The sequence below is a fragment of the Poecilia formosa genome, unplaced genomic scaffold (assembly GCF_000485575.1).
Source record: "Poecilia formosa unplaced genomic scaffold, Poecilia_formosa-5.1.2 Scaffold15, whole genome shotgun sequence".
Classification (NCBI taxonomy): Eukaryota; Metazoa; Chordata; class Actinopteri; order Cyprinodontiformes; family Poeciliidae; genus Poecilia; species Poecilia formosa.
In genome coordinates this window covers 1,694,837-1,719,853 of record NW_006799954.1, presented here as the reverse complement: position 1 = coordinate 1,719,853, position 25,017 = coordinate 1,694,837, and the positions used below count along the sequence as shown (strand labels likewise).

At 38.0% G+C, this 25,017-nt stretch overlaps 1 protein-coding gene across 4 annotated transcripts in view; it reads right to left on the bottom strand.

The window, feature by feature from the left end:
* LOC103134185 (collagen alpha-1(XIX) chain) overlaps positions 1-25,017 on the bottom strand; it is a 135,912-nt gene that overhangs the window by 67,139 nt on the left and 43,756 nt on the right. For 3 of the 4 annotated variants that reach the window (XM_016668466.1, XM_016668465.1, XM_007546329.2), the window contains exons 11-13: positions 17,277-17,312; positions 13,959-13,985; positions 13,362-13,406 (exon numbers count right to left, since the gene is read on the bottom strand). In XM_016668466.1, coding sequence (XP_016523952.1) covers positions 13,362-13,406; positions 13,959-13,985; positions 17,277-17,312 — 108 coding nt within the window. The remainder of the gene's footprint in view (positions 1-13,361; positions 13,407-13,958; positions 13,986-17,276; positions 17,313-25,017) is intronic. The other variant, XM_016668467.1, reaches the window with a different exon arrangement.

Sequence of the window (25,017 nt, the reverse complement as noted above, 5' to 3'; positions counted from 1 at the left end):
TAGTATTTAAGAGTTAATTGCAATGACCTACTTAAATTTTGTTTAGGTTAACGTTAAAACAAACATTGGGAAGATTAAAGAAAGTGTGAGTGTGGTGCTAATACTTTGGCAGCTTTTTTTCTTAAGTAAGGCAGATCAAAAACTACTAAACTAAACCTGTAGTTTTAAAAGAATAGTGGTCACAAGATATTGACTGGTTGTTTGTATCCATAAGACTACTTTCAGCTCCTGAAAGTAGCTGATTTTTTGAGTTAAGAAATAAAAGAAAAAAAGAAAAAAACTGTTCATCAGAGCCAGAGCTGGAGTAATGATCTAAACACAAGCAAGTATTAGCATCAGTTAGCAACCAGTCACATTTAGTGGAGAGAAAATATATATATATATATATATCTTTAAATATTTAAACATTTACAGTTCAAATTTTCTACAGTTTAAACAACCCAATACAGAATATTTTGCTAACTCAGTTCTGGTTCAAATACAAAGCTATCCTGGGTTTAGGTTACCGGTTAAACTAAGCACAATAAGCTAAATTGTCCACCCAAAAATAAGTTAAATTTGCTAATGTATAACATTGAGACTACCAAACAATGGACTAGCAAGAAAATGACATGACATAGATAACCAACAACCAATATTTTGGTTAAAATTAATATTTCGTTTTATTATTTGTTTTGTATGAGAAATAATCGGACTGAAAAACTATTGACATTATTCACAACATGTCTGATAAGACTTTTATTAAGTAATTAAGTTAAGTTAAGAGTGTGTGTAGTTAACTACACACACTCACTCAATAAAATATACATTCCCTGCATAAAATATTGCCTGTGTGAATGTTGCAGCCTAGCACGAACAGCAACAATTTAGCAAGTAAAAGGCTATTGTTATGACAAGTAAATTCATTGTTTAGTGTAAACTCAATTCACACAAACCCCTGAAATTAAGATTACTTTTCAGCATAACTTTACTATGTTACTATTTTCTATTTCTTCTTGTACAAGGTGTTCACTAACGTCTGACTAGTTGATTGTGTATTTAAAATAATAAGCTGTGCTGGGTACAATTTTTTTGGCTCAATGTATGTTTGAATTCAGTTCCATAATAACAGACCCACCATTTGGGTTAAATAAGAACCCAGCAGTGTTTTTTGTGTGTACTTAGTAATCAGTCTAGGCATTAATGATAACACATTAATAATCAGTTAGTGAAAGGACTAAGTTTACACAGCCCAGCATAGTGTGTATTGTCAAAATCTTCACCAAAGCTATTTAAAAAAAAAATTGCTATCAGTGCTTCTGGGGTAAATATGGATCATGCCACTTGCTTGAAATGGCACAAAATGCACTACACAGAGCACGACTGCACCTGTTTGTTATTAAAGACACAATTAGGGGCAGACGGTGCAAATTTCCCACTTCTGAGTATGCTCCCTAAATGCCATCTTAGGACACTGCACAATCTTAGAAAAAGCCTGGGCACTGGAGCTTGCAGAGATCCCTCACACTTGGTAAAAGCCGCAATAAAATAGGATTTGTTCCAGTTGTTTACTGAGGGTTAAGAGGAGCGGCCGGGGCAGGAAGAGAACGGCAAAGCCGACAGCTGCCTGGCAGGGTCTCAAATGCAGCTTAGCATTTTTCACCATTCTGACTGGCACACAATGCGCTCTTTAACTCCCAGCCATCTAAATATTCAAGGAAGTATAAAGAGATGCCTGACACTGCAGACGACTTAAGACACAGCTCAGCCGGCCAAGATTGCACCTATAGTCCCTTGGCTGAAGCTTTCCATGAAGGCTCCCCCTCACAGAGACTCAATCACAGACCCTGTACAACAAAATAGTTATTTGCACAAGAGCCACTAGATGGCAAACTGGTTTCATGACAAATCTCGTGCATGGGAGGGTATAAAGCCAGTGATGAGACTGCAGGCTCTCTTTGAGAGAGGATGGATGTCCTCAATGCATGAATGTATGATGTGTGTTGGGTAACATCCCTAATTAGGCAGTCTGGCAATTAAAGACTGAATACTGTAAAGGAGATTTTTTTTTTTTGAGGGCCTACAAAGATAAGAAGAAGGAAACAAACACGAGACAAGAAGCTGTATGAAAGTGAGAAAATAATTCCCATTCAGCATTACATGCCTTTTCTGCCATCACACAATAGTAGGTGACAGAGGTGATAGTACAAGGGTAAACAGCGACAGAACGCAGCATAGTGCTGGTTAAAATAATCATTACCAAGCATTTTCAGCAAACCTCCTGCTAATAACTAGTACGCAGTGTGCAAACACTGAAGCCAAAGGCAAACACAGGAAGCGCAGACAGTAGATGTCTATAGAAACTGAGCCACACAGGTCCTATGGGAGCCTGAATACAGCTCTTTACAACAGCCACGTTTCTACCACATCCTCAGCCATGAGTTTTAAGAGCTCATTGACTTTAACGTCTCCTAAGGAGTGGAAAGAAGGCTGCTTTACTGTATGAATTTGCATCTTTATGTGGCGAGGAAGTGATGATAAATCTATATTTAACTATGAGCTCAATACCCACCCATCAGCTGAATGTCTGCACAGCGTTTCATAGTGTTTCGGTGCAAGCTGGGTGCCTATTGCATTGACTCCTTACTGGGTCAGCGATGCTTTTTTTTAATGCTCACATTCCCAAACGGATGCCGTTATTAGTCTTGGCTGTTTCACAGTTTTACAGTCTTATCTGGACTTTTTGCCATGCTATTCATACACACCAGATTGCTCTCATCCTGTGTTTACAGATACAGAGTGTTTTATGCCCACAATATCTAGCAACTGAAGAGAAAATGCACTTTGAATAAGCCCTGATTCATATTACAAACCAAATATTTAAGGTCAGGGATCCACAGGGTGCTCGCTCTATGTATCCTGGGGTCCACAGCAAGTGTCACGCTTCATATAACCAAGCAAAACAGATTACAAAAAGGTCCCATACAGTGCCATATGTATGATATCAGGCCAGTGCCAATGCATTGCTCCCTTACATTCCATTAAAGTGGACACAGATGGATGTATTTAAATTGGTTGCAGGGCAGGATGACAGTGTGAAAAATCAGAATATGGATGGCAGGCTGTAACAGGGCTGTAAGTGATGCAGCCTCCCACTACCACGCCTCTGTGCTCTGCAGCGTTCAGGGCTACTTCGCCTCCCCATCCAGCTTCCTATTCCCATGCAACACTCGGCTTTCCGTGTCTTCCTCTCTCCCTTGACCGACTTGGGGGGGAAAACGACTGACACAGACTGAGCTTACTTGGGGCTCGCCCCAATCAAAGCATCAGGGATCAAAAATGTCTGTTTGAAGGTATTCACATTTTAAAACCATGGATTCTCTTTAGAGTGACTTTCCTAACAGCTTGAAGCCATTGAGGTTCTACAGTTTGAATGAGTAAAATTGTGCCTAGTCACCTCCTGCATGTTGACATGTTTCATTAAATCAGCTTTGCTTACCAGACCGTGTTTGACACATGACTCTCTGATAGATCTGACCTTGGTAGCTTTAAAGCTGTTTAGAAATAATTGGTAAACATAAAACATGTGAGGTTCCCAGACACTTATGGACAAGTTATTAATTATATTCTGCATTTTATATAGAAGCATTCTATTAGTTATTGTTTAAGGACTTGCTCAAGTGCAACTTTCCCCTTTTTATTACTTGGTATTATGTACTTTAGCTATTTATGTTTTTATTATTTTCTCACCAGTTCATTAATCGTTCCTCCTTTCTTTACCGTCTTTCTTTCCCTCCCCCCTCAGTTGCTTCCTTCCTTTCTTCCTTCCTTCCATTTATGCTTATTTACATAATATTTGCACATTACTTACTCATGTATTACCAATTTATGTTTTACCTATTTTAGGTTTAGAATTTAAATGTATGACCCAAAATTGGGCCGGGTCGGGCCCAATGTTATTTAACATCATTTAACGTTATTTGCTTGACGTGGGCTCAAGTCAGGCTTCTGTGTCATGTTTAATAAGCCTGTAATACATCCTGTACAGAGAAAATTGAACAAGAATGCATGATGTAAAGTCGTATTAATCTACCTACTAAGTAGGTGAAAGTAGGCAGCTTACCCTGTTGAGGAAAGAAAGAAAGTAAGGTGCAGAAGTTAATTAGCACACTGCACAATAAATACGCAAGCGGTCCCGCCCTGCTCCGCTCCTATCAATCTCACATCCCAGATGATTTGCACTTGACTCACCCTGCGGTTACAACAAGTGACAAAATGGTCTAAGAACAAAAGCAGTAAAATCTTAATTAAAATGATATGTTGGGTTTATTTCCGACTCATGCCTCTAATTAAAATGAATTAGTCTGGTTACGGATCAGGTCCGGACACAATGTCAACGGGCTCGGGCCCGGTTGGATCTACACCCCCAGCTTGCCTATCAACTTATCTATTCCAATTTACTTACTAGTTATTATACATTCATATTACTTACATCCCACTTACTTACATTAACTTGCATGTTATTTACTTATTTCTTCTTTGTGCATTTTCCAACAGCTTGGGGTAACTTAGTTCTGACTGATTAAAACTTTGGTCATTTCTTACATTTCAGCACATTTCAAAATCAGTTTTGTTTATCCTATCATGTTTGACATGGGACTCTGACAAATCCATACATTGTTTGCTGCGGTAAAATTACCTCATGAAAATGACTGTAGATGTGTGAGTGAGGGGCTGTGTTTGGGCCCGCTACAACAGGTCTATGTAATACTCAAAGGGTGTGTTGACCTACATTACCCCTTGTTGGGCATCAGTTTTTCACACCTAAACTAACACACATTGACTTAGTCACACACACACAAACATAAATACACAGAAAATTTAGAAAAGCCACAGACCAAGGTGCAATCAAAGTGGCCCTATTAAAGTCTTGCCTTCTGTATTCATCCCTGTAATTAATTGGCCAATTAATGCATGTTTATTCTGGACACTCATAGATGTAGCAAAATCGTGTCTCACTGGGAGGGACGAGAGTCAGACAGATAAATCAAAGCTTTGTGCATCTGTCCTTGCATGTGCCAAACGCTTTCCCCTGTAACCCTCTGCTCTCCCAACAGGGCCCAAATGAGAGACCTTTTCATAGCCAATCAGGTCAAATCTTTGTTTCATCCTCTCTCCCAATGCACTTGACATTGACAAGATTAATTGCCTTGTGCTCTGGGCAAACGTGTTACCTCCTAGTGTAATACAGGTGTCAAAAGCATGCCTCTCTGATTTTCCTCAATGTGAATGTGTGCAGAAAGGGGAAGAATAACCTATTCTATTCTGTTCTGCAAAGGGTTAATGAGTCTTCTGCCTGCTTGTAAAATCACAAAGGGTGTAAAATCCTGCCATAAAGTCTCAGCTGTGAGCCCTGCTGACCTGTAAATTCTTCTCTCTGTGTTGCTCTGTCATTGAGCTTCTGCAGGTCAGGCCAAAACTGTAACTACACATCTACATCATGCAGCTGCCTTTAAACACTGCTTTAAAAAGCACGCTGTTTGTATAGTAATGGGCTGTTACACATCTATTCCAATAGAAAAGTAAGAGTAAAGCATACAGTGCTGTGAAAAGGTTTTGCCCCCTTACAAATTTTTCAGTTTGTGCCTTTTTGCAACAGCTAAATGTTTTTGAAAATACAAAGCATTATAAGCCATAGAATACCTGAGTAACTGGCCACATGTGGAAATGTAGTTACCACTTTTTAAATTATAAATGAACTGTAATTAACATTTATTTTTGGCTTGTTGTCATTGTCAACTCCCAGCTGGGTTATTGCTAGAATTAAGATCGATCGATCAATCTTAATTCCATCCGTCCGTCCATACAGACGCATTCCTTTGTGGCTGCATTAAAAAAAATCTACTAAGAAGAGTAGGGTCCTCCTCACCAAAGTTAAAATCGAATGTCTCAGTTATTCCACAAACATAATAGCAGTTGTTGCAATAACAGATTGAATGCACTAGCTGATGAATAAAACCAATAATGTGGTAATGTTTGTGTGAGTGTATTTTATTTGTATGCAATATGACATAAAAGTGTTATTTTTATTGTAAATGTGAATCCTAGTTTACCTTCTTGTGTTTATAAAGTCTCAGTATAAAAAAAACATGTAGATTATTACACAGCATCCTTAATTAGACAAGTAGAAAAAAAAAACAGAATCTGCCTCCAATCAAGGTGCTGTTATTTTATGCATTTACTGTGTCACCAAAATCAACAGCAGCCTCCCATGGCGAACTTCTGGCAGGAAGGCTGGTATTCTCACCAGGGACTCGTTACTTAATAATCTTGCACCGCAGGTGCTCTGATAGAGGTCAACAGCCTGCAACAGTGACGGTTCAGATCTGCTTCCACCTATAGAGTAAGAAGTCGCTGCCAAATGTTCCATTGCTCCCGGACTACAGCCATTACTCCCACCCCATCACTGCCAAAGCCTCTCGCTCATCTCCGCAGATGCGTAGATCATCGAAATTAATCTCAGTCAAGTGCATTAGATATGATATGAATGTCATCCATACTGTGCTGCCTCAATTATCTCAAAACATTTGCTCCATCCTGAGGAGGAGAGGCATCTACATTATAGTTAGAGCATGCATGTGATTTGCAGAGAGTGGCATACTTTTTCAAATTAGGTTAAATGACAACATGCATTAACTGTACAATGAGGGTACGTAGTAGAATTAGGTTTGGGGTAGATAAATGTTATTGCCTCACATCTGACACTAATGCCTTGACCACAGACAAACCACAGAAAGCCAACTAGGAAAACACCCGTATGATAATGGTGCCAAGTTAAACTTTCATTTTCTTTTGTTTGACACAAAAGGAAAATAAATCTCTTAAGTTTACAAAGTCGTAGCGCTTTGGAGTCCACACTTACTTTAATTTGTATCTACAGGGCAAATAACTTTTGAATTGTCTCATTAAAAGAGTGAAAGCGGTGAATACAAGGGGGGTGGAAACCAGTGCTGAGGTTAGGACATACTGTCATTCACTTCAGAGCACACATGAAAAATGTAAACATCCCAATTTCCTCCAAAAGATGGAAATTACCTCTCTCTTCTGTCAAGAAGTAGACCAGTCCAGTCACCAAGCAGGCATGAGACAGGCTATCTTCCCTACTGTTTTGACAGATCAAATCGATGCAACTTCAAAGAGCCACAACAGCTGCTTACTCAAATTCTAAGATTTTTCAGACACAAGGGAATAACAGAGTGTTTCTGATCAACTGTTTGAGATGTAAATTAATGTGTAATATTTCTAAATCATTTTTAAAACAGTGGCAGCACATGTATGTCAATTGACTACAAGTGAAGTTCGGAAATACACAGTTGTTTTATATTAAAACTGACTGAAAGAAGTACCTTTAAACCAAGTGGTTTAAAGGACTCTATGTGTCTGACTGGTCTAGACTCTTTACTGAAGCATTTGTGCTGAAGTAACCAGTAAGACAACATGAGGTAAAGCCAGTTGAAGTTAAGAGCACATTCTGTGACTGTTCAATGCCTCCTGCTGGTCTAAGGCCCTCAGAGAACTTGAATTCATGCAGGACGGGTTTAACAAAAGCACTCGTTGAATGGAACCTCCACAGAAGTTGAGTTACCATAACTATTACACCACAAGGTATTTTTCCTTTTTTTCAATAGAGACAATGCCGGGCAATGTTTAAAATGTATTTCTAGAATATATTACCACAGATTTGAATAAATGGATTCCCTCCATCCTCTAAAAGTTAAACTCCTATTTTGTCTTTGTCGCATTTGAACAAAACAAACTTTGCCCATCCTCCTCGACTCTGTGCCTATAATAAATGCTTAACTGGAAGTGGGCCCCAATATGAAATTCTGCTTAGGGCCCCATACAACTTTGCACTGGGTCTGACATGAGGCTATGTTAAATTCACATGTATGTCTCTTTCAGTGCAATGTTTGTACTCATCGCCACCATATCTTTGTGAAAAAAAAAAAAAAAAAGCATTGTCTTAAAAATCCTTTTCACATTTAGTCATATATAGTTTCAAAGGGAACAATAGACGTGAAAGCACAGTGACTTGGAAGTGAGTAATTGCTGTGTTGGACACTATAATTAGTAACCATGGTGGCTCTAATGCGAGAAGACAGAAAAGGAGAACTGATTCCACACAGGATAAATCACCTGTTAGTAAAATCAAAAGCCTGTCATATCTCACAGTCCCACTCTGTAATGTTTCTCCAATAACCATCAATAATCTGGTGGGATTCTTTCATTACTGTCATTGACGTGGCACATTTTTGTAGGAAACGTTTCCTCCACCAGTTCAGCTGACCTTTAGTGACTTCTTCCTCTTTGTTTTGTATTACCTAGCTAGCAACATATTCTAGGCCTTTTAACCTTTATTATGCTGTGAAACAAACATGAGGTATTCAGAAACAGTTGGACCGTCGTAATAATGGAAAATGTCACGACTTACTCAATAAAAACTCTGCAGCAAAAAATGTGAATTATTCACAGCAGACCGAACACACCTCATAACCTCGGAGACAAAAGCCACCTCCATGGTTCTTACTGAGCAGCCACTACCCAAAAACCCAGCTACTTATTTACCAACTGTGTTAAGCTGTTCATCCTTTAAAGATGAAGTAAAAAAAATAAAATAAAATAAAAAACAATAAAAAAGAAAAATGGTTAGTTCAATCTGAATATATTAGGGAATGAATAGATGAAAAGGAAAAGAAAGGCCTTAGCTTCATCATTAATTTGAAGAATTATATCTATAAGCAAAACAGAAGCTCCTTCCTTCTTGTCTGGTTGTTTTCATTGTCTCTAGCCTGCAGTCTAATAAAAGGCTGTGCAGCTCATCTGTCAACTGTGTACATTGTCCAAAGCATAATTCTATGGCACCTTGACAAAGACGAGACCGTTTAGAGAGGGGTTTCAGACTTGCATTCATGTCAGTAACGCTCTGCAAGTTCAGCCAGTTCTTGGGTTATAACACATTAAATATGTGATTCTCAAACTATGGAATCATTTTTGGTTAGAGAATGAAAGCAAGAGTTAACATACACCAAGACCCCATATTATTTTTAGCCATTTTGATTTAAAAAAATGTCTGAATTAGGACAGGAATTGAATGAAATCCATTTTAAAACAAGTAATATTATAGGATTTGGTCATTTATAGATTAGGGTTTTTGTTTGAACAGTCTTAAGTGTTGGTGTACTCTTTACATTGACAATCACTGTGAAACAGAATTAAAGTAGAAGCTATGGCTTTTCCTCATCCTTTCTGCCTGCCGGTGTGATGTGACCTGGTTAGATGTGCCTCATCTCTTTGAAAAACCTGAATTGAGCGTAGGCTGCTGTTATAACACTAATCATTAATAATTACAACCTAAAACAAAGCACCTAGTTTTTGAAAGGGCAGAATGATTTTCATGTGTGTTTTGTCATTAAAATATTCAAAAGGGGAGCATGTCAGCAAACACCTCACATTGCAATGAACCTCAGCTTAGAGAGATGTGAATTTGCTGACTGGTTAAGCCATAGGTCAGAAGGTCCTTTAGAGAAACAGGATAACATTTTGAATGTTTTAGGTAAAGTGCTATTAGAACATTATTGCAGCTTACTAAAACCCAGCAAATAAACCTTAATGTTACATTAAATATGGTTTAAACTTCCAAGATATGCTCTGGTAATGGGAATTTTCAAAGTGATTCATAATCCAGAAGGAACCTGCTAACGTTCCTAGGTATGATCCCAGTGACTGTACCGAACCCACTCACTGCTTTATGCCAGCTTCAGAAGCAGTGCATGCTGGGAAGTCTTGGCACAACATGAATAAGCCAAGCCCGTAGAGGCGTTCCCATGTATTTCAGCATTAAGGAAGCATTGTGTGCACTGTGTAGGTTTTCAGTCCTATTTTGAGCGAGTAAAATTATGTAATTCGTCACTTTTGTAATGCTCCCTGGCACAAAATGCACATTACTTTTGTATGTGTACAGAACTTTAATATGCTCACGCTGTTGTGATGCAGACAGGCACTTCTCTGCCATTCACCCTGAATGAGCATACCTAATACTTGGCTTTCCAAGTGACTAAACAAAAACTGTTTAGCATGCTTGTCTCTCACCTCCACCATCAGTATGGAGCAGAGCCAGCGTACAATGACAACACAGAGCTTAGAACATCATTACTGAGTGTGATGAATATTTCAGCTCGCCATAGACAGCACAGGGGACATATCATTTTTACCAACGATCCCCGTCTTCCCTTTTGATTGGCTATAATGGGCCTCTGAATCCCAGAGTTCTACTCTTGGCCTACCATTTTGTGTCGATGCCGCCCAGAATAGACAGAACCAAGCACATTCACATTATCACTAATGGAAATGTGCAATGTGGGAACACATTCCCATTAATTACTTTGTCATGGTTGACACCCTGACAAACTTGACCAGACATCGATCAAGGTAATAAGACAAGATCAAGATTCTGAGGATATTAGTTACAGGGTTGCAGATGGGTTTGGGTGATTACCCTTGATATTCTCGGTTGCATATGTTGCTTTAAGCTTTGCAGAAGGATCCGAGCAAATGGCATCATTCCTCTTCTCCCTACTACAATGTCCTCCACATCTCCTTGAAGTAAATCTAGATGGCTTAGAGTGGTCGTATTTTGCTCAACAATAAATTAAAGCGGACAGTTTGAGAGATGGTCAGGCTTGAATCTAAGACTTTGTGAAAGCTTTTCACTCCCGGCTATTCCATGAAGGATATAGAGCAGTCCTTCTGCATCAAGCCTTTCTGCATCGGTTGTATAGCAGCTGTAGCTCGTTGTAAAGCCAATAAGATGCAGGCATGGCCAAGAATTGCTAATTGGGTGAGAGGCTCAGATAATGATACATGCCCCCACCTTCCTAAAATAGGTTGTCAGACTGCAGAAACACACAGTGGTCAACAAACTGGACTCCATGTGACTCTTGGAGCTAAGAATAAGCAGAAACCTTAGTGCATTAACAGTCACCACGAAGTCAGCCAACCATCAACGATGAGGTATTAATAGATCAGAACTGTGTCTTCAGCAGCAACAACAGAACAAAATATGGAATTGCCTCTTAAATGCCTTGTAGCTATTTGCCTATCAACTCTTCAAAGAAATATGTACGGTAAAATAAAAAGGGAAACCAAGAGGGCACAACATTAGTAAGAGTAGCATTCTGTCTCCTTTCATGCAGTTATGTTTTGAATTTCATCGTCAAGATGTATTTCAGAACATCCTAAATCATGCCGCTAAAGCTCAGTTTCTTTATATCCCAGCCTCTTCTCAGGCAGGGTTTGTGTTAAAAAGCAATATGACTAATGATGTGGAGACAATAGTATCAAAACATCTGCGCTCACTTATTTTCAATGGGAATAAATCAGCTACAACAGATTCAGTAACTTCATTCAGTGAAATGATCCATTGAGGAAAAAAAAGCACAGCTGATCATTCAACACAATGTTAAGAGACACTTTCTGATTAAGAAGGGCAAAATTCATGACAAACATGCTTTGAGCTGGCTGCCATTGAATTCATGAAGTTCATTTTATATTTGCTTAATATAAAATGAATATCTCCCTGACCTACTTGTGGTTGCTCTAAAGCTCTCATGTGGATTTTATATTTTGCAGCAATATTATCTTCTGTTTTATAGCCATACTATGTAGGACAACCAAAACTACAGAGCTCATTTTTTATTATTATTTTAGAAAGACATTTTCCGCCCCATCCCCAAATTCGTGTCTGCTGTTGGGTCAAACTAAAATAATCTTCATGCCACCATAATTTAATTTTCACTCTATTGATATTAAATTCCTCTGAACAGATAACAATGATACCTTGTTCAAATTTGATTAATTTGTAATAATGTCTGCTTCACAAACTTGCAGAGGTATTTTCAAAATGCCCCAAAGTTATTAAAGACAAGGTTCGTGGTCAGAATTATGATACTACGACATATACGAAGAGATTGTTATGAGCCAATAATAGCCCAGAGTCCTTGAAAATCCCTGGGAAATAAATCAAAAGTAACCTTTAACAGGATAATGGGTGCATTTCTGTAAGAGCTCGGACTCACTGTGAATACTTGCTTGATGGTATCATTAAATACAACAGATAAACTTAGAAGCATCCATTAAAGTCTTTTACTGACACAAATTATCCAGAATGACTCCAGAGATGCCACACAGTTGAGTTAAAAGTATTCATACCTTTGATACATTTATATTCAACCTAATCTTTTAATTTAACCAATGTTTTTTTTTTTTGTTTGTTTGTTTGTTTGTTTTCACTAGAAATGATATCAGAGTTTTGGAGTGGCCCAGTCAAAGTCCTGACTTAAATCTGATTGAGAATCTGTGGAGGGTGCAAAGAATTTGGGTGAAGACTTGGAGCTCATAACCAAAAATAAATTGTCAAAATACCATTGAAAATTTTCAAAAAACTGATCAGCAAGAAGGGTTTATGGCTGCATTGATAATGAAAATGTTCTACTGATTATTGTTAAAGGGCATAAATAATTTTAGACATGCCATTTTTAATGTAAGAAATCAGAAACAAACTTTGTGGTTGTTTCTGATAGATTTGGATTTTGAATCTAAATCTACCAGGGGTGTGAATGGTTTGGTCCTAAACGGTATGTAATGCGTGTAGTGTAACCATGATGACCAAGCTTTATGCCATAATCTAACTCAGAGGAGACAAGAAACAGTTATTTACTCAAACCATCAGCACTCACCTTCACACCGGAGACTGGATAAAGATTGTTAATACGACTTAAGTCTCAGAATTTGAGTCTGAGTAGAGTCGCAGATATTTAGAGAGAGACTCTAAGCCAAGTCTGAAGTCTTTGTAGCTTAAATGCAACTCAAATCTAAGTTGTGAACTTGAGGCACCGTGTCTGTCATCTCGACATCATTTAGCAATCCAGACACATTTATTCTCGAGCATGTTTACTGCATTAAGAAGTGACAAATAAATAAACATGACATTTTAAAGCCATTGAATCAGTCACGGACATTGTGTCTATTCCAAATCGAGCTTTTAGAAACTTAATACTACCCAACACAGCTACCCACTGGGACGTCACCATGTGTGCTGCCAGTCAGACTGTGAGTGTGTGCATGACCCTTTGACCATGGATCCCATTCATTAATTGTCATACAGCATGCCCTCACAGACTCTTCCCTGTTTTTTTAGGCCCACTGCCATGAAGGGTCACATACAACAACAGCCACTCAGTAGCTGTTCCTGCAGGCCAGGACCTCCCAGTCACTGCAAGATCAAGTCAGGCCACACAACTGGTTAACTGTCGCTGTTTACTCACCCTCTTGCCCTCTTTGCCTGGCTGACCCGGCACTCCGGCTGATCCCTGGGGGGAGGACATGTATAATGGAGAATTAGATGCTATGTTTAGCAATCCACAGAGACTTTGTTTTGCATCTCGTGAAGTCTGACACGAGCTGATGTCTGCAACACAAGTTGGTGGCAGACCAGTGGAGTTTGTTTGTAACATTAAGATTCAAGTTAGCTCAACGGATAACAAAAGACTTGGGTTGGTTAAAATTAAGTGCACAGGTAGGAAGGAGTATGTAAAGTTGCAGTTTCAATACTTGAATAGCTTCTCGGTGGCTTCTCCAATATCGCCCTAATAGGCAATTTGCAGCCTCAGTTGATCAGGGCTTCATTCCATTACTCTATAAAGTATCCAGATAAAAAACTATTAGCAAGCTAATCAAGGTGTATTCTGAGTTTATGTTCTTGTTAAAGAGAGTGCATATGGTGCTTCAATAGTTTCTTGTCCAAGCTAATAGTTGTATATGGCTAGAAGAGAAAACATGCCAGGAGAACATTGTTCAGCAAGAAAAACAATCACTTGTTGGCATGTTTTGTTTTTTTTTTAAAGTGTGGATCTCGAGTTTACCTTTTCTCCTTTATCTCCTCGAGGGCCCTGAAAGAGTTAAATTAAAACTTGTTATTTACAAGAAAACAAAAGCATGATCTCAAAACTATTTGAAAACAACTAAGAAAAAGTGCATTGCAAAAGTATTCAACACCACTAGAAATTATCCACATCTTGTCATTTTACAATGATGCACTCTAACAACTTTTTTTGAACTGTATGTGTTGTGCGAACCCATTGTATGTGTTTTGTACTCCCACTGAATCTGTGGGTTTGCACACACTGGGCTAAAGAAGAAATTAATGCTTTTCAAAAAGCTTAATACAAATAAGCATTACACCAAAATCAAAATACAAATCTAATTCCTTTTACTCTGAAATTCCTAAATTAAACACCAGCCAGTAATTTGTTTTTAGCAATAGAAGACAAAAGAACACTCCAACACTGAGTGGGGAAGAAAATGTAGCAAAGTTCAAAGTTGAATTTAGATATAGAACAATGTCCACTATTTTGAACATTATATTAATCACTGTTCACTCCATCCTCTGAAAATGGCAACAAAAAACAGGATATTGTGAAAATCATCAGACCCATTTTAGTAAATCATCTATTCCCCAGTCAAATTCATGATGAAATTTCAGCAAAATGTTAGGTCAGAAGACACCAAAATTAAAGCTGATCTGATTCTGGTGGGAAACTAACACTTTGCATGATTCTAAATATACCATCTTCATTGAAAAATATGTTGGTGGCAGCATTATGCTGAGGGGATAATTTTCTTGACCAAGGACAAGGAAGCTGGTCAAATTTGGTAAGCTGGTAAGTTAGATGGAGCAAAATTGAGGAAAATCCAAGAGGGAAATCTGTCAGATGCTACAAAAGACTAAAAACTGGAGCAGGAATTCAGCTTCATGTGGAACAGCAACCCTGAGCATGCAAGCAGGGCTACAATGGATTGGTGTAAATCTAAGCATTTTCTAAACATGGAAAAACTTAAATGGTATGAATATTTTTGCAAGACACTGCTTAAAACCTTGAGGCAGTCATTTCTAGCTTACAATTCAAGGAAATATAAACAATTAAAATGCTGTTATTCAGATAAAAATATCAACATGTATTATATGCAAATTAAAAAAAGGGTAATGAGGTAATTTTCCTTGACCAGTTTGATATGAAGAGAGCGAAGTCTATAACAGTCTCTCCTCACACCTTGCTGGGTATGAGCTTGGGAGAGAATGCAGAGTCATCAACCCCCCAGGCTGCAGAGTAAATACAAGACCATGAACTTCGGGTGTCCGCTTTCCAATTTCTGCTAGACAATTCTTGATTCTTTCAGTGGGCAAAAATCACACACACACACACACACACACAGCTGATTTTCCAAATACACCCTTATAAAATAGACGTTTCATGTGAGTCAGTTGCTTTGTGCAAAGTAACGAGGGAGAAAGAAATAAACGGCACAAGACGGCAGACGACCCAAAAGATTTTGCTGATTCATCTGTGAAGAAAAAAGACAGCTGTGACCTGTGATGCTTTAAATTAAAGATGCCTCAGTCTTTCAGCAGTTGTTTTGTTAATAAATCATCAAATTCTCCTCTAGTCGGATCGTGCGCTCGGTTTGACCTCAAGCAACAAGCAATACAATACAACTGTACTAACAGCAAGTCGGCATTTTAATAGCCTACCTTCAACATTTTCTGCTTAGGCTCACCAACTCATTTACTGCCGTAATGTGAGAAAGTTAGCTAAAACTGCATTTGCCTGTCAGGGAATGCTTGTTACTTTGCTTGTTAAATAAAATTAGCATGAGAGTGTAGCTAATGAATGGTGGCAGAGGTCTGTGGGAATCGTAAGCATTTTGGCGACATAAAAGGAGCAAGTCAGCAGCAGAGGGACTGTGTTTTATTTATTTATTTTTTTTTTCATATATCCCTGCAGTGTTGATTTAAACTGGCAGGCTGAGCCCCTCATGATGTGCACATAATTAACTACCCACCCACAGAACACCTTTAATCTGCGGCAGCCTTCAACTCTCTGGTCCGAATCCATTGAGAGCATTTGCTTTTTGCATCCGTGTCCACACATTTGTTAAAAGTGTTGATGAGAACATAAGGATTCATATCAAGTGCCTTGCAAACGTTTTCACACTGCCTCATAATCTCATATTTCAAACAAAAGTCACATTACAACCACAAACTTCAATGCATCTTGGAATTTTATGTTGCAGACCATCACAAAGTGGTGCAACTGTGAATTTTTCAATTTGTTTTAAAATAAGAATCTGTGTGCCACTGTGACAGCGTGCAAATTCAGTTCCCTGATACCTCCAAAAAAAAACAGTTGCCTTCAGAAGTCACATCGTTAGTAAATAGAGGGTTACGTGATTAGAGCAATATTATAGAATACTCTCTAATGCCAAAAAATATTAAAAACTAACAAGCAGGAAAACTGCTCAGACTCTCAGCAGTCCAGAACTAAATCCAACTGACAAACCTTGAAAATGTTTCTCAGAGACACTTTCAGTTCAACCTAACTGTGCCTGAGTTATGTTACAATAAAAACCGGCAAAGGTATCTAAAAATTGAGAGGTGGATACAATGCATGCCTGAATCGAAGACTTTTATTTGCAAAAAATATTTGAAAATCACTTATCCTTTCCTTTTCTCCACTTCACAAATATGCAGTTACTTATGTTTATATATCACATGAAATCCTATGAAAACAAACTGAAGTTGATGGTTGTAATGTGACAGGATGTGGAAAAGTTCAAGGGGTCTGAACAACCAATGTCAGTGTATGTTCATTGAACTATGTCAACTGTTAAATTTTACATGACCAGGGTGACAACACAAGTCAGTCTAATTACAAGGGTGAAAAACACAGCAGGTCTGCAGAAGCAGGCACCGGACCAGAGAGAGCACATTTTACCCATGTAAGAAACAGCCAGTGACTACCTGTCACTCTCCACCTCTCGCTCAGGGCTTTGGAGCTGCACTCTTCCCCGCCTGGCTGCTCATCCCTATCCTTTCTGGCCCAAGCGAGAAGGCCTTCTGAGCCCCTTTTCCTATCTGCTCCTTGCTTGAACCCTTCCAAGGCAGGGGTAATGTGACACGGAGCCACCTCAGCTGAGCGCCTCACTTCCCATCACTGTAGTCCAGATGTTTTAACTCCACAACCAGTTCCTGATCTGCCAAAGTGCCGTGATGTTTACAAAGCCCTGTCTAACCATTTCAGGTCGTACTTTTGTGTGTCCACTACGTCCTCCTAAGTTGCGTTGAACGGCCTTACATACACAAAGCAGCATAATGAGATGTAAATGAAACAGTGTGAACTTACAGGCAGCCCTGGGTTTTCAGCCAGGCCTTCGTCCCCCTGTGCAGGAAGATCATAGCATGAGTTTGCAGCATCTCCGTCACATGCCGCTAAATCCACACCGTTCATTTTTAACTATTTGACATCCAACCTATTGGCCATCCATCATGTTTGTGACAAAACCTGAAGGTCAGTTAAAATGAGATCGACTATGCATGGAGGTAATTTTTCAACACATGCTCCAGTGTGGTAGAGGGCCATTAACTGGTATTTACAGTATGTCACGAAATGAAGCATGTCTGATGACTGTCGCACTGTCAGACAACTGGCAGGTGGTTTGGAGCTATTAAATGTGGCGGGGCCTAAAAATAAACACAAACGTGCTATATCATGTAAAAGCTCTGAAGCATTAACAGCAGACAGGTATGATAACATTGTTTGGTGACTGGAGAGCAGGTTGTCAACAGAAAGTAATATGAAAAAGAAGGAGATGCCTTTTGACACCAGGATAAATTAATATAAGCAGTGTAAACACATTTTGGATTTCTAGATTGTTGCGCTTTTTGTTTTTCTTTTTTTGTCTTTTAGATAAAACCAGTTTATTGCTGTCCAATAAGTAGTGTTTACTATAAAACAATAGACTTCACAACTGGCAATATCCTGCTTTCAGGCGTTCTGAAAGAAAGGGGGGAGCAAAAGGGGAGTGGGCAGCATTACTTCATATCCATTTTTTCTGTCTAAATGAATGTCACAGCTAAAATATGCCTGGTATAGGATATTCAGAAGACTCATTACTTTATGCTTCCAAAGCTGCCTCCCTCTGTCAGTTTCAATACAAACAGAGGCCCCCTTCATGCCACTTCCTCACAACCTTCCATCCAGAAAATAGGATAAAATAGCCTGTGATTCTCTGTTGTCTTCGCAGAGACCTCATTATAACTTCAAGGCTGGCAGGCAGTGCAATGCACCTACAATTATGTGGTGCATTCTATGAGAAGACAACAACACTACAAAAAATAAAACAAGGGGAGAGAATAAAAGAGCAGGATATACCAACTAATTACAGAAGAAGCATCCCATCTCATACCTGGAAAATAATTCCAGAAAGGAAAGGGAGAGAAAAAAATAAAATAAAATAAAATAAAAATACCCACCCACCCCCACCCTTTCTACATTGGTGCAACAGTTAATCAAATGCATGCCACTGATGTCAGAGAACTGACAATGAGGAAGCTGTATTTTTACATCAAACTACCAGTTTGTTTTGAACACATGGATTATAAAACCGCTTTCAGCTTCTGTGCAGGACTTTCCCGTGTGCCACCTGCCTTTTTACACACTTTTAAAGACAAATGTAAAAACTGTATTCTTACTCTGTGAGCCGATCTGCAGAGATCAAAATAAAAGACAATATTGTGTAGCTCGTACTTAGCTGGATGCTTGGAAGTGAGAAGGTAAAAGGAATTAGTTATAGACGTCCATCACACAGAAGGATACAAAACCATATTTTGAAATCAGTGACGTAAACTGAGTGGAAATCTTTATTTCAGGAACATTGAAAGCTACGATCGCTTTACTGTCTATAACAAGAGCATTCAGTGTCATGAAAAAGCATCCAACCCACAAACTAAAATATTTGGAGGGGGGTTTTGAGTGTGCTCAATAACATGTTCAGAATTGAGAATACTGTTTAATAGAGTGATTTTAACTCCTCCACATCTTTATTACAGATTTCTTTATGTTCTTTGCTTTTGGTGTCACTCAACAGTTGCCTTTATTCTGAGAATAAACTATGCAAAGCTGAAATAAATAGTAAGGGGGGAATTGGTTGAAGTTAATTTAGGGGTATCAGAGTAATAGGGCTCAATGTGTACTAAACGCTCATCAGTTTAACAAGGAAAAAACGATCAAAATGTATAATTTTTTCGCCTCAAAATATCACTGAAAATATATATTGAAGTCTGTGGTTTTAGTTTAATTTAAAGAAGTCCAAGCGGTATAAATGATTTCACAGGGAACTGCATCACTGGTAATGCTTAAAGTATAATTTAATAAATTGGGCACATTTCAAAAATCTAAGTGATTCCCTCAACTCTACACTCTTAAACAGTGATAAATAAACCACAAACCCTATACATCAAGGCCAGTCTGTTCAACAGATTTCCTCCTCACTTCAGTTTCATTTGGACCAGCCAGATCAAAAACTCTTAAGACACCCTTCAGCTTCTGAAATTTTACAACACATTGTGGCATTCTTACTTGCAGTTATGAAGTTGTTTTGTTTTCAATGCTGCAGAAAACATCCTGTGTTATTGTATGTCAGTATATTGCCACAGAGCATACAATCGCACGCGAGTATAACACTCTCAGGGACTCAAAAGATCAGATAATGTCAATCACATGCCACCCAGTTCGGCAGTGTGATTCACAATCTGCTGGCTACGGCGCGTCTGCCCCCCGTTCCGTTTCCCTGTCTCCCCGTGCTGCACTTTGGTTCAGCAAGGACACTGCTTGTCATTGCCTTTGAACCTTGAAGCAGGGAACCTCAGGGTGGGACTGAACTATGCAGGCTCAGGGAGCAGTCAAGCCTCCCGGTGGTGAAATGTGAAAGTAGAAGGACAGCTCAGATGAAGAGTTATAGCTGATGAATGAGGCCTGACACATATTGACAGGCTAAATTTGCAGCAAGCCTTGTTAGGTGTGACACATTTGGGCCATTGGCACCAACACTTTAAAATAAGTTAGGGCGGGAGTAGGAAAGATGGAGAGTGTGAGCAGCCTGTAAAATGACTTAGAAATCCAATAATTTGTCATGGTTAAATTTAGAGTCAGATGGGCTATTAATAGTGAATTATATATCTGCAGAGGATGATTACCTACTCTTATCACATTAAGTCTTGCTACCAGAGACGTGACTAATTCATTGCCGGTTCTCAGCAAGCCTTGTCTGAACCATTGCTATTCAGAAAACAGAAGCCATGATTAGAATGGTGCGACTGCATGTATAGTGGTGATGGCGATACAACTCCCAATAACGTGGCTACTATTTAAGTTGCGTGGATATTGATAAGGTTATGCCATGATTTCATCAGACTGAGTTAATGTGCTCCCTTAGCCCACAGACTGTCAGGAACAAGGTGACTGTCAAATCATTCACACTCAGGAACAGAGCAGAATATTTCTCCATTAGGGTTTTATTGTTATTACGAGAACTGGGGCAGAAGTTAAAGATTAAGGAGAGAGAGAGAGAGAGAAAAAAAAAACAAAACTTTTTACTCTTTACTTTTTGAATAGGCTTTATATTATTGTAGAAAAAAAAAGAAAATCAATGTTGAAATGTAACAATGTAATACATTCACCAGTTTTGTTATAAAAAATAGCATCCACAAATCAGTGCTTCCACACCTTATAACTGGAATTATTGAAATAAAAAAAAATGTATCTAATATAAATGTATCTATTCACAACAGGATACAAGCATCAAGACATCTTATTCTTTATAAATATAGTCGATCTAACCCTTTCCGCTTTTTTTGCAGCAGCATTTTAAAAGAAATATTACCAATATGTTGAAACACATTTTCAAATAAACACAGACTTACAATATTTTTCCACAGATGCAGGAGCTGTGCTCAGTTGCACAGGTTATTATAAGAAACAGTTATTTTTGATTTCCATGTGCTATCCAAAGATTATTAGCAGCATTCATTTGGCCACCTTCAACAAAACTTTCTTTTGTTTGCTGAATCAGATTCAACCCTTCTAATTTTTCAAGCGTCCAGGTTTTAACAGCCCTGAGTTCTTGCTTCTTACGTTTATTTGGAGATACATTTAACTTTAATTTATAGTTTATTGTATCCAACTTGATTGCCAGTGACAACTTTTACTGCTCCACACCTGCTATAAGCTTTATGACCTCTGTTTATCTCCGTAAAGCCTTACGGCGCTGTCAGTGTCGCTGCTCTGGAAAGACTTTGTTCGGTATGCATTCAGCGTTTATGTGCGGAGGAGAGGAGAAGTGCATGAAGTGAGGAAATGCTTTTATCATTACTTTTGTTAATTTTTAATTAGCGGGTTGACTAGTTGACAGTCATGAGCGATAAACATCACAAAATAGACATTTTATCTTTTTTTTGACACAATATGAACAAAAAAATTAAAATTTGCATGCTGTGAAGAAACAGTAAGTGACATAGCGTTTGTTTTTAAAAGTATTGTACCTAAAGAATTTTACTTTTGACAAATACACTTTTAACACTCCAAGTTTTTCTTTTTGTATTTTGTTAGGGTTTTAAGTTTTTGATTAATTGGGGGGAAAAAAAATCATTTTGACAATGGACAATTCTCAAATTTCCTTTTATCTTGCAAACTAATTTGATTAACAAAAAAAAACCTCATGTCTGCAAAAAAATATGATTACAAAGTATGCATCATGATGTGATTACCTCTTATAAACTCCTTGATCTAAACAATAATAACGTGAAATATATGCTTTGAGGATCAAGATGTGCGTTGTAAGAAATTGTTGACATCTACACATTTGCAGACGGACATTAAGGAGGAAAAAGTTGATGAAGAAAAGGCTGGAGTCTGGCTGTGTGGCAGTTGTTCCTGCAGCACGAGGTCAGAACACTGTGGGGAGCTGTGCACACTCGTCTGCTAATTACACACTGCTCTGTGTCTCGTCAGTCCTGAAACTGTGGGGCCACAGGACAATCTGGCAACTCCCCAGCAGAAGACAACTAACACAAGCAAACAAAGAGCCAGGGGCAGGAAGGAGGAACACATGCAGCCTAATTATGTTTACTTAAACCTTTTACCAGGCAGAGCATCTGCGGGTCAGAGAACTTGTCTCATAAGAAGTAAAACCATTTCAAATTCCAATCACTGCAGAGAAGTTTGCCATTTCCAGCTAGAGCTACCAAACCAGATAGAAGTCATTCAACGGCAAAACTGAAGATACACTAAATATTTGTATTAGCTTGAGGCAAAATTTTGCTCTTGTGGGCAATGAATCTTTAAAGCTATGTGAAACAAGATCTGCAAGTAACACAGATATCTTGAGTGCTGGCCTACAAATGCCAGGGAGGTTACAGCAGGAAATGCCTTTTGTGACTTTCCATCCACTCAGCGATACGCCACCGTCTTCAGCGTGGTGGAAGACTACTACCCTTACTGACACTCAGTCTTAAAAAGGAAAACAAATTAGCATGTCCATAACACTCCGAATAAATAAAACACTGCTCCATAGTGTGGGGGATATCGTAGTACACTGTCAGAGATCCTCTTGTGCAGAGGATATCATGTTCTATCAGTGTTGCTCAACTCCGCTTTCTTTGACACTTCACTCTACAGCCGAACATCATGTATCCACTTGAATTACCCACAAGATAACACAGAGTACACTCCCCCCTTTCCCATAGGAGGTGTATCTGCAAAGCGATACTACATCACATGCACATACTCAGAATTCTGGTTTCTCAGGTGTCAACAGGAGCTTTAAATAACACATAAGCTTTAAAAATGGAATATGAGCTAATTGCAGTAAAAGGCCGGTTTGGGTATCAGAACCTGCCGCATGAGTTCTCAGCAGTAAAGGGGTGATCAGTTTAGGTGGAGAACAGACATTTATTCACATTATTTTTATTGTTCCTGTTTCTCAAACGTTCAGTTATTTTCCAAATAAACAGACTGCAGTGTCTTTTAAAATACATTTTGTATTCTAATATCAAAGGTTTACTACTGAAGACTGAACCAATTTCAACCTGTTGGATCTGTAGAGGACGAAACACCAGAGATACGAAATAATTGTACAATGAATACATGTTTAAAACCTTGAATGTGAAAACAGCCTCTGTCCTAATGAGATAGTTTTTGTCTTCATGAGGTTTTAGAATTTTTTTTTTTTTTGAAGAAAATATTAAGAGTCCATTTTTATTCTTGGCTTTCTTATGTGACATATTTATTTTGAGTCAGCTTCTGATTGGTTTATCAGCACGTTGCTATAACGCCTTCCTTGAAGGAGCTGGCTAACAGTGAGCTGCTTAGATTCCTCAAGCTCAATTAGAAAGGAGAACATTCTGTAGTTTAATTAAATATATTTTGTCTAACTGTTGTCTAAAGTTCCTCCAAAGGATTTTTTTTTTTACTTCTACACCTTGAACGTATGTCCACCATCCATTTGCAACTCTCTTCATGAAATGTTCTTTTTATGTCCAAAAGTAGAATTGATGGTTTAATTTTCTAGTCATAAACTTTCCTAGTTTAGCCTGTGAAGAAAAGCTTGTAGTGTTTAATTTTTTTACATCGCTTTTATTTCTCTTTCAGTAGGAAAAAAAAATCAGTAAGAACTTTAGTCTTTTCATTTTTTCTAATTTGATTTCATAATTCATATATATTAAACTGAGAAATAGACAAATACACTTGATTTGATTGATTGATTGATTGATTGATTGATTGATTGATTGATTGATTGATTGATTGATTGATTCTTCAAACATATGTTATAATTGTTAAACGAGAATTAATTCTTCAGAATTGATTTGAGATAGAATATGGAGCACATTTATTTATTTAACTTAATTTAGTTTAGTATGAACACTAAAAATCAAATTACAAAATTCCACCCATGTTCAATGAGTATATATATATATTGACAAATGACACATTTAACTGCTTATTAATTTACACAGTTTTTATATGTCCATGACCATATGGCCCACTTCTATCATATGTCATAATATTCATTGTGTTTTTGCTGCAAATAAATGTCTTTGGGAATTTTAAGTCTCTAAGAGTAGATTACTGTAAGTTATTACCAGATGAGAAAAAGAGTCCATATTGCAGTCTTATTTAGTCTTATGAAGCTCAACTTTGTGGAGAACACAGGGAATACTGGTTTTAACCCATTAATCATATGATTTTCAAAGCTCACTGATAAACCACAGGGACCGGCCACATCCTGTCTTTTATTTTAGTGTCTCGCCTTCATATTGTTCTAAACCGTATACGAGCGTTGGGTTAAGAAATCAAATAAATCACAACGAGAGCACAGCTGCAGAAAAGACTAATAATGAACGGTCCATCACATATTGATTTATGTTGTAATTTCTTTCGTAGGGAGACTTTCTGCAGGTTTCTTGAAAAAGGATGATCACAAGGAAAAGAAAAAAATATATATACTACATGGATTGTGATTAATGGAAAAACTTGTGTTTGGGCTCAGCCTCAAAACAAAGGTGATGTTAGAAATGAACAACTCAACTGCAATCAATATTCTTAAATTAGAGCAAATATGTGATATCTTTGTAAACAAGAGGCACTCTTGTAAATTCTTTGTTTTTGTTGAGAGTTGAAGAACCACAACCAAAATGCATTCTTGTCCATGTTACCTTGTGTTAACATCTCAGAGTTAAATTTAAGAATTTTGAGAGAGAAAACCACAAACAAGAGAGGTAGAAAAACTGGAGAGAGCGACAACATTTGTTCAGTGTTTACTGCAAGTGTAAATTATGCAGACTGAAAAGACATCTGTTCATTCTTACAAAGTTAATTGACAGTGAATCTGAAGAAATTGTATTTTTTAAACTAAAAATAAATATAACATCACTAAAGATGCACTGGCCTTTTTTTCATTTATCCAATAGAATTCTTATATCTAAATATCACAATAACTAAGATGTCAAGTAAAATAGATATTAATTATGTTTATCATATACATTAAAAAGAAATAACCTGACTTTTTTTTCCTGGTAATCTTTTTTCT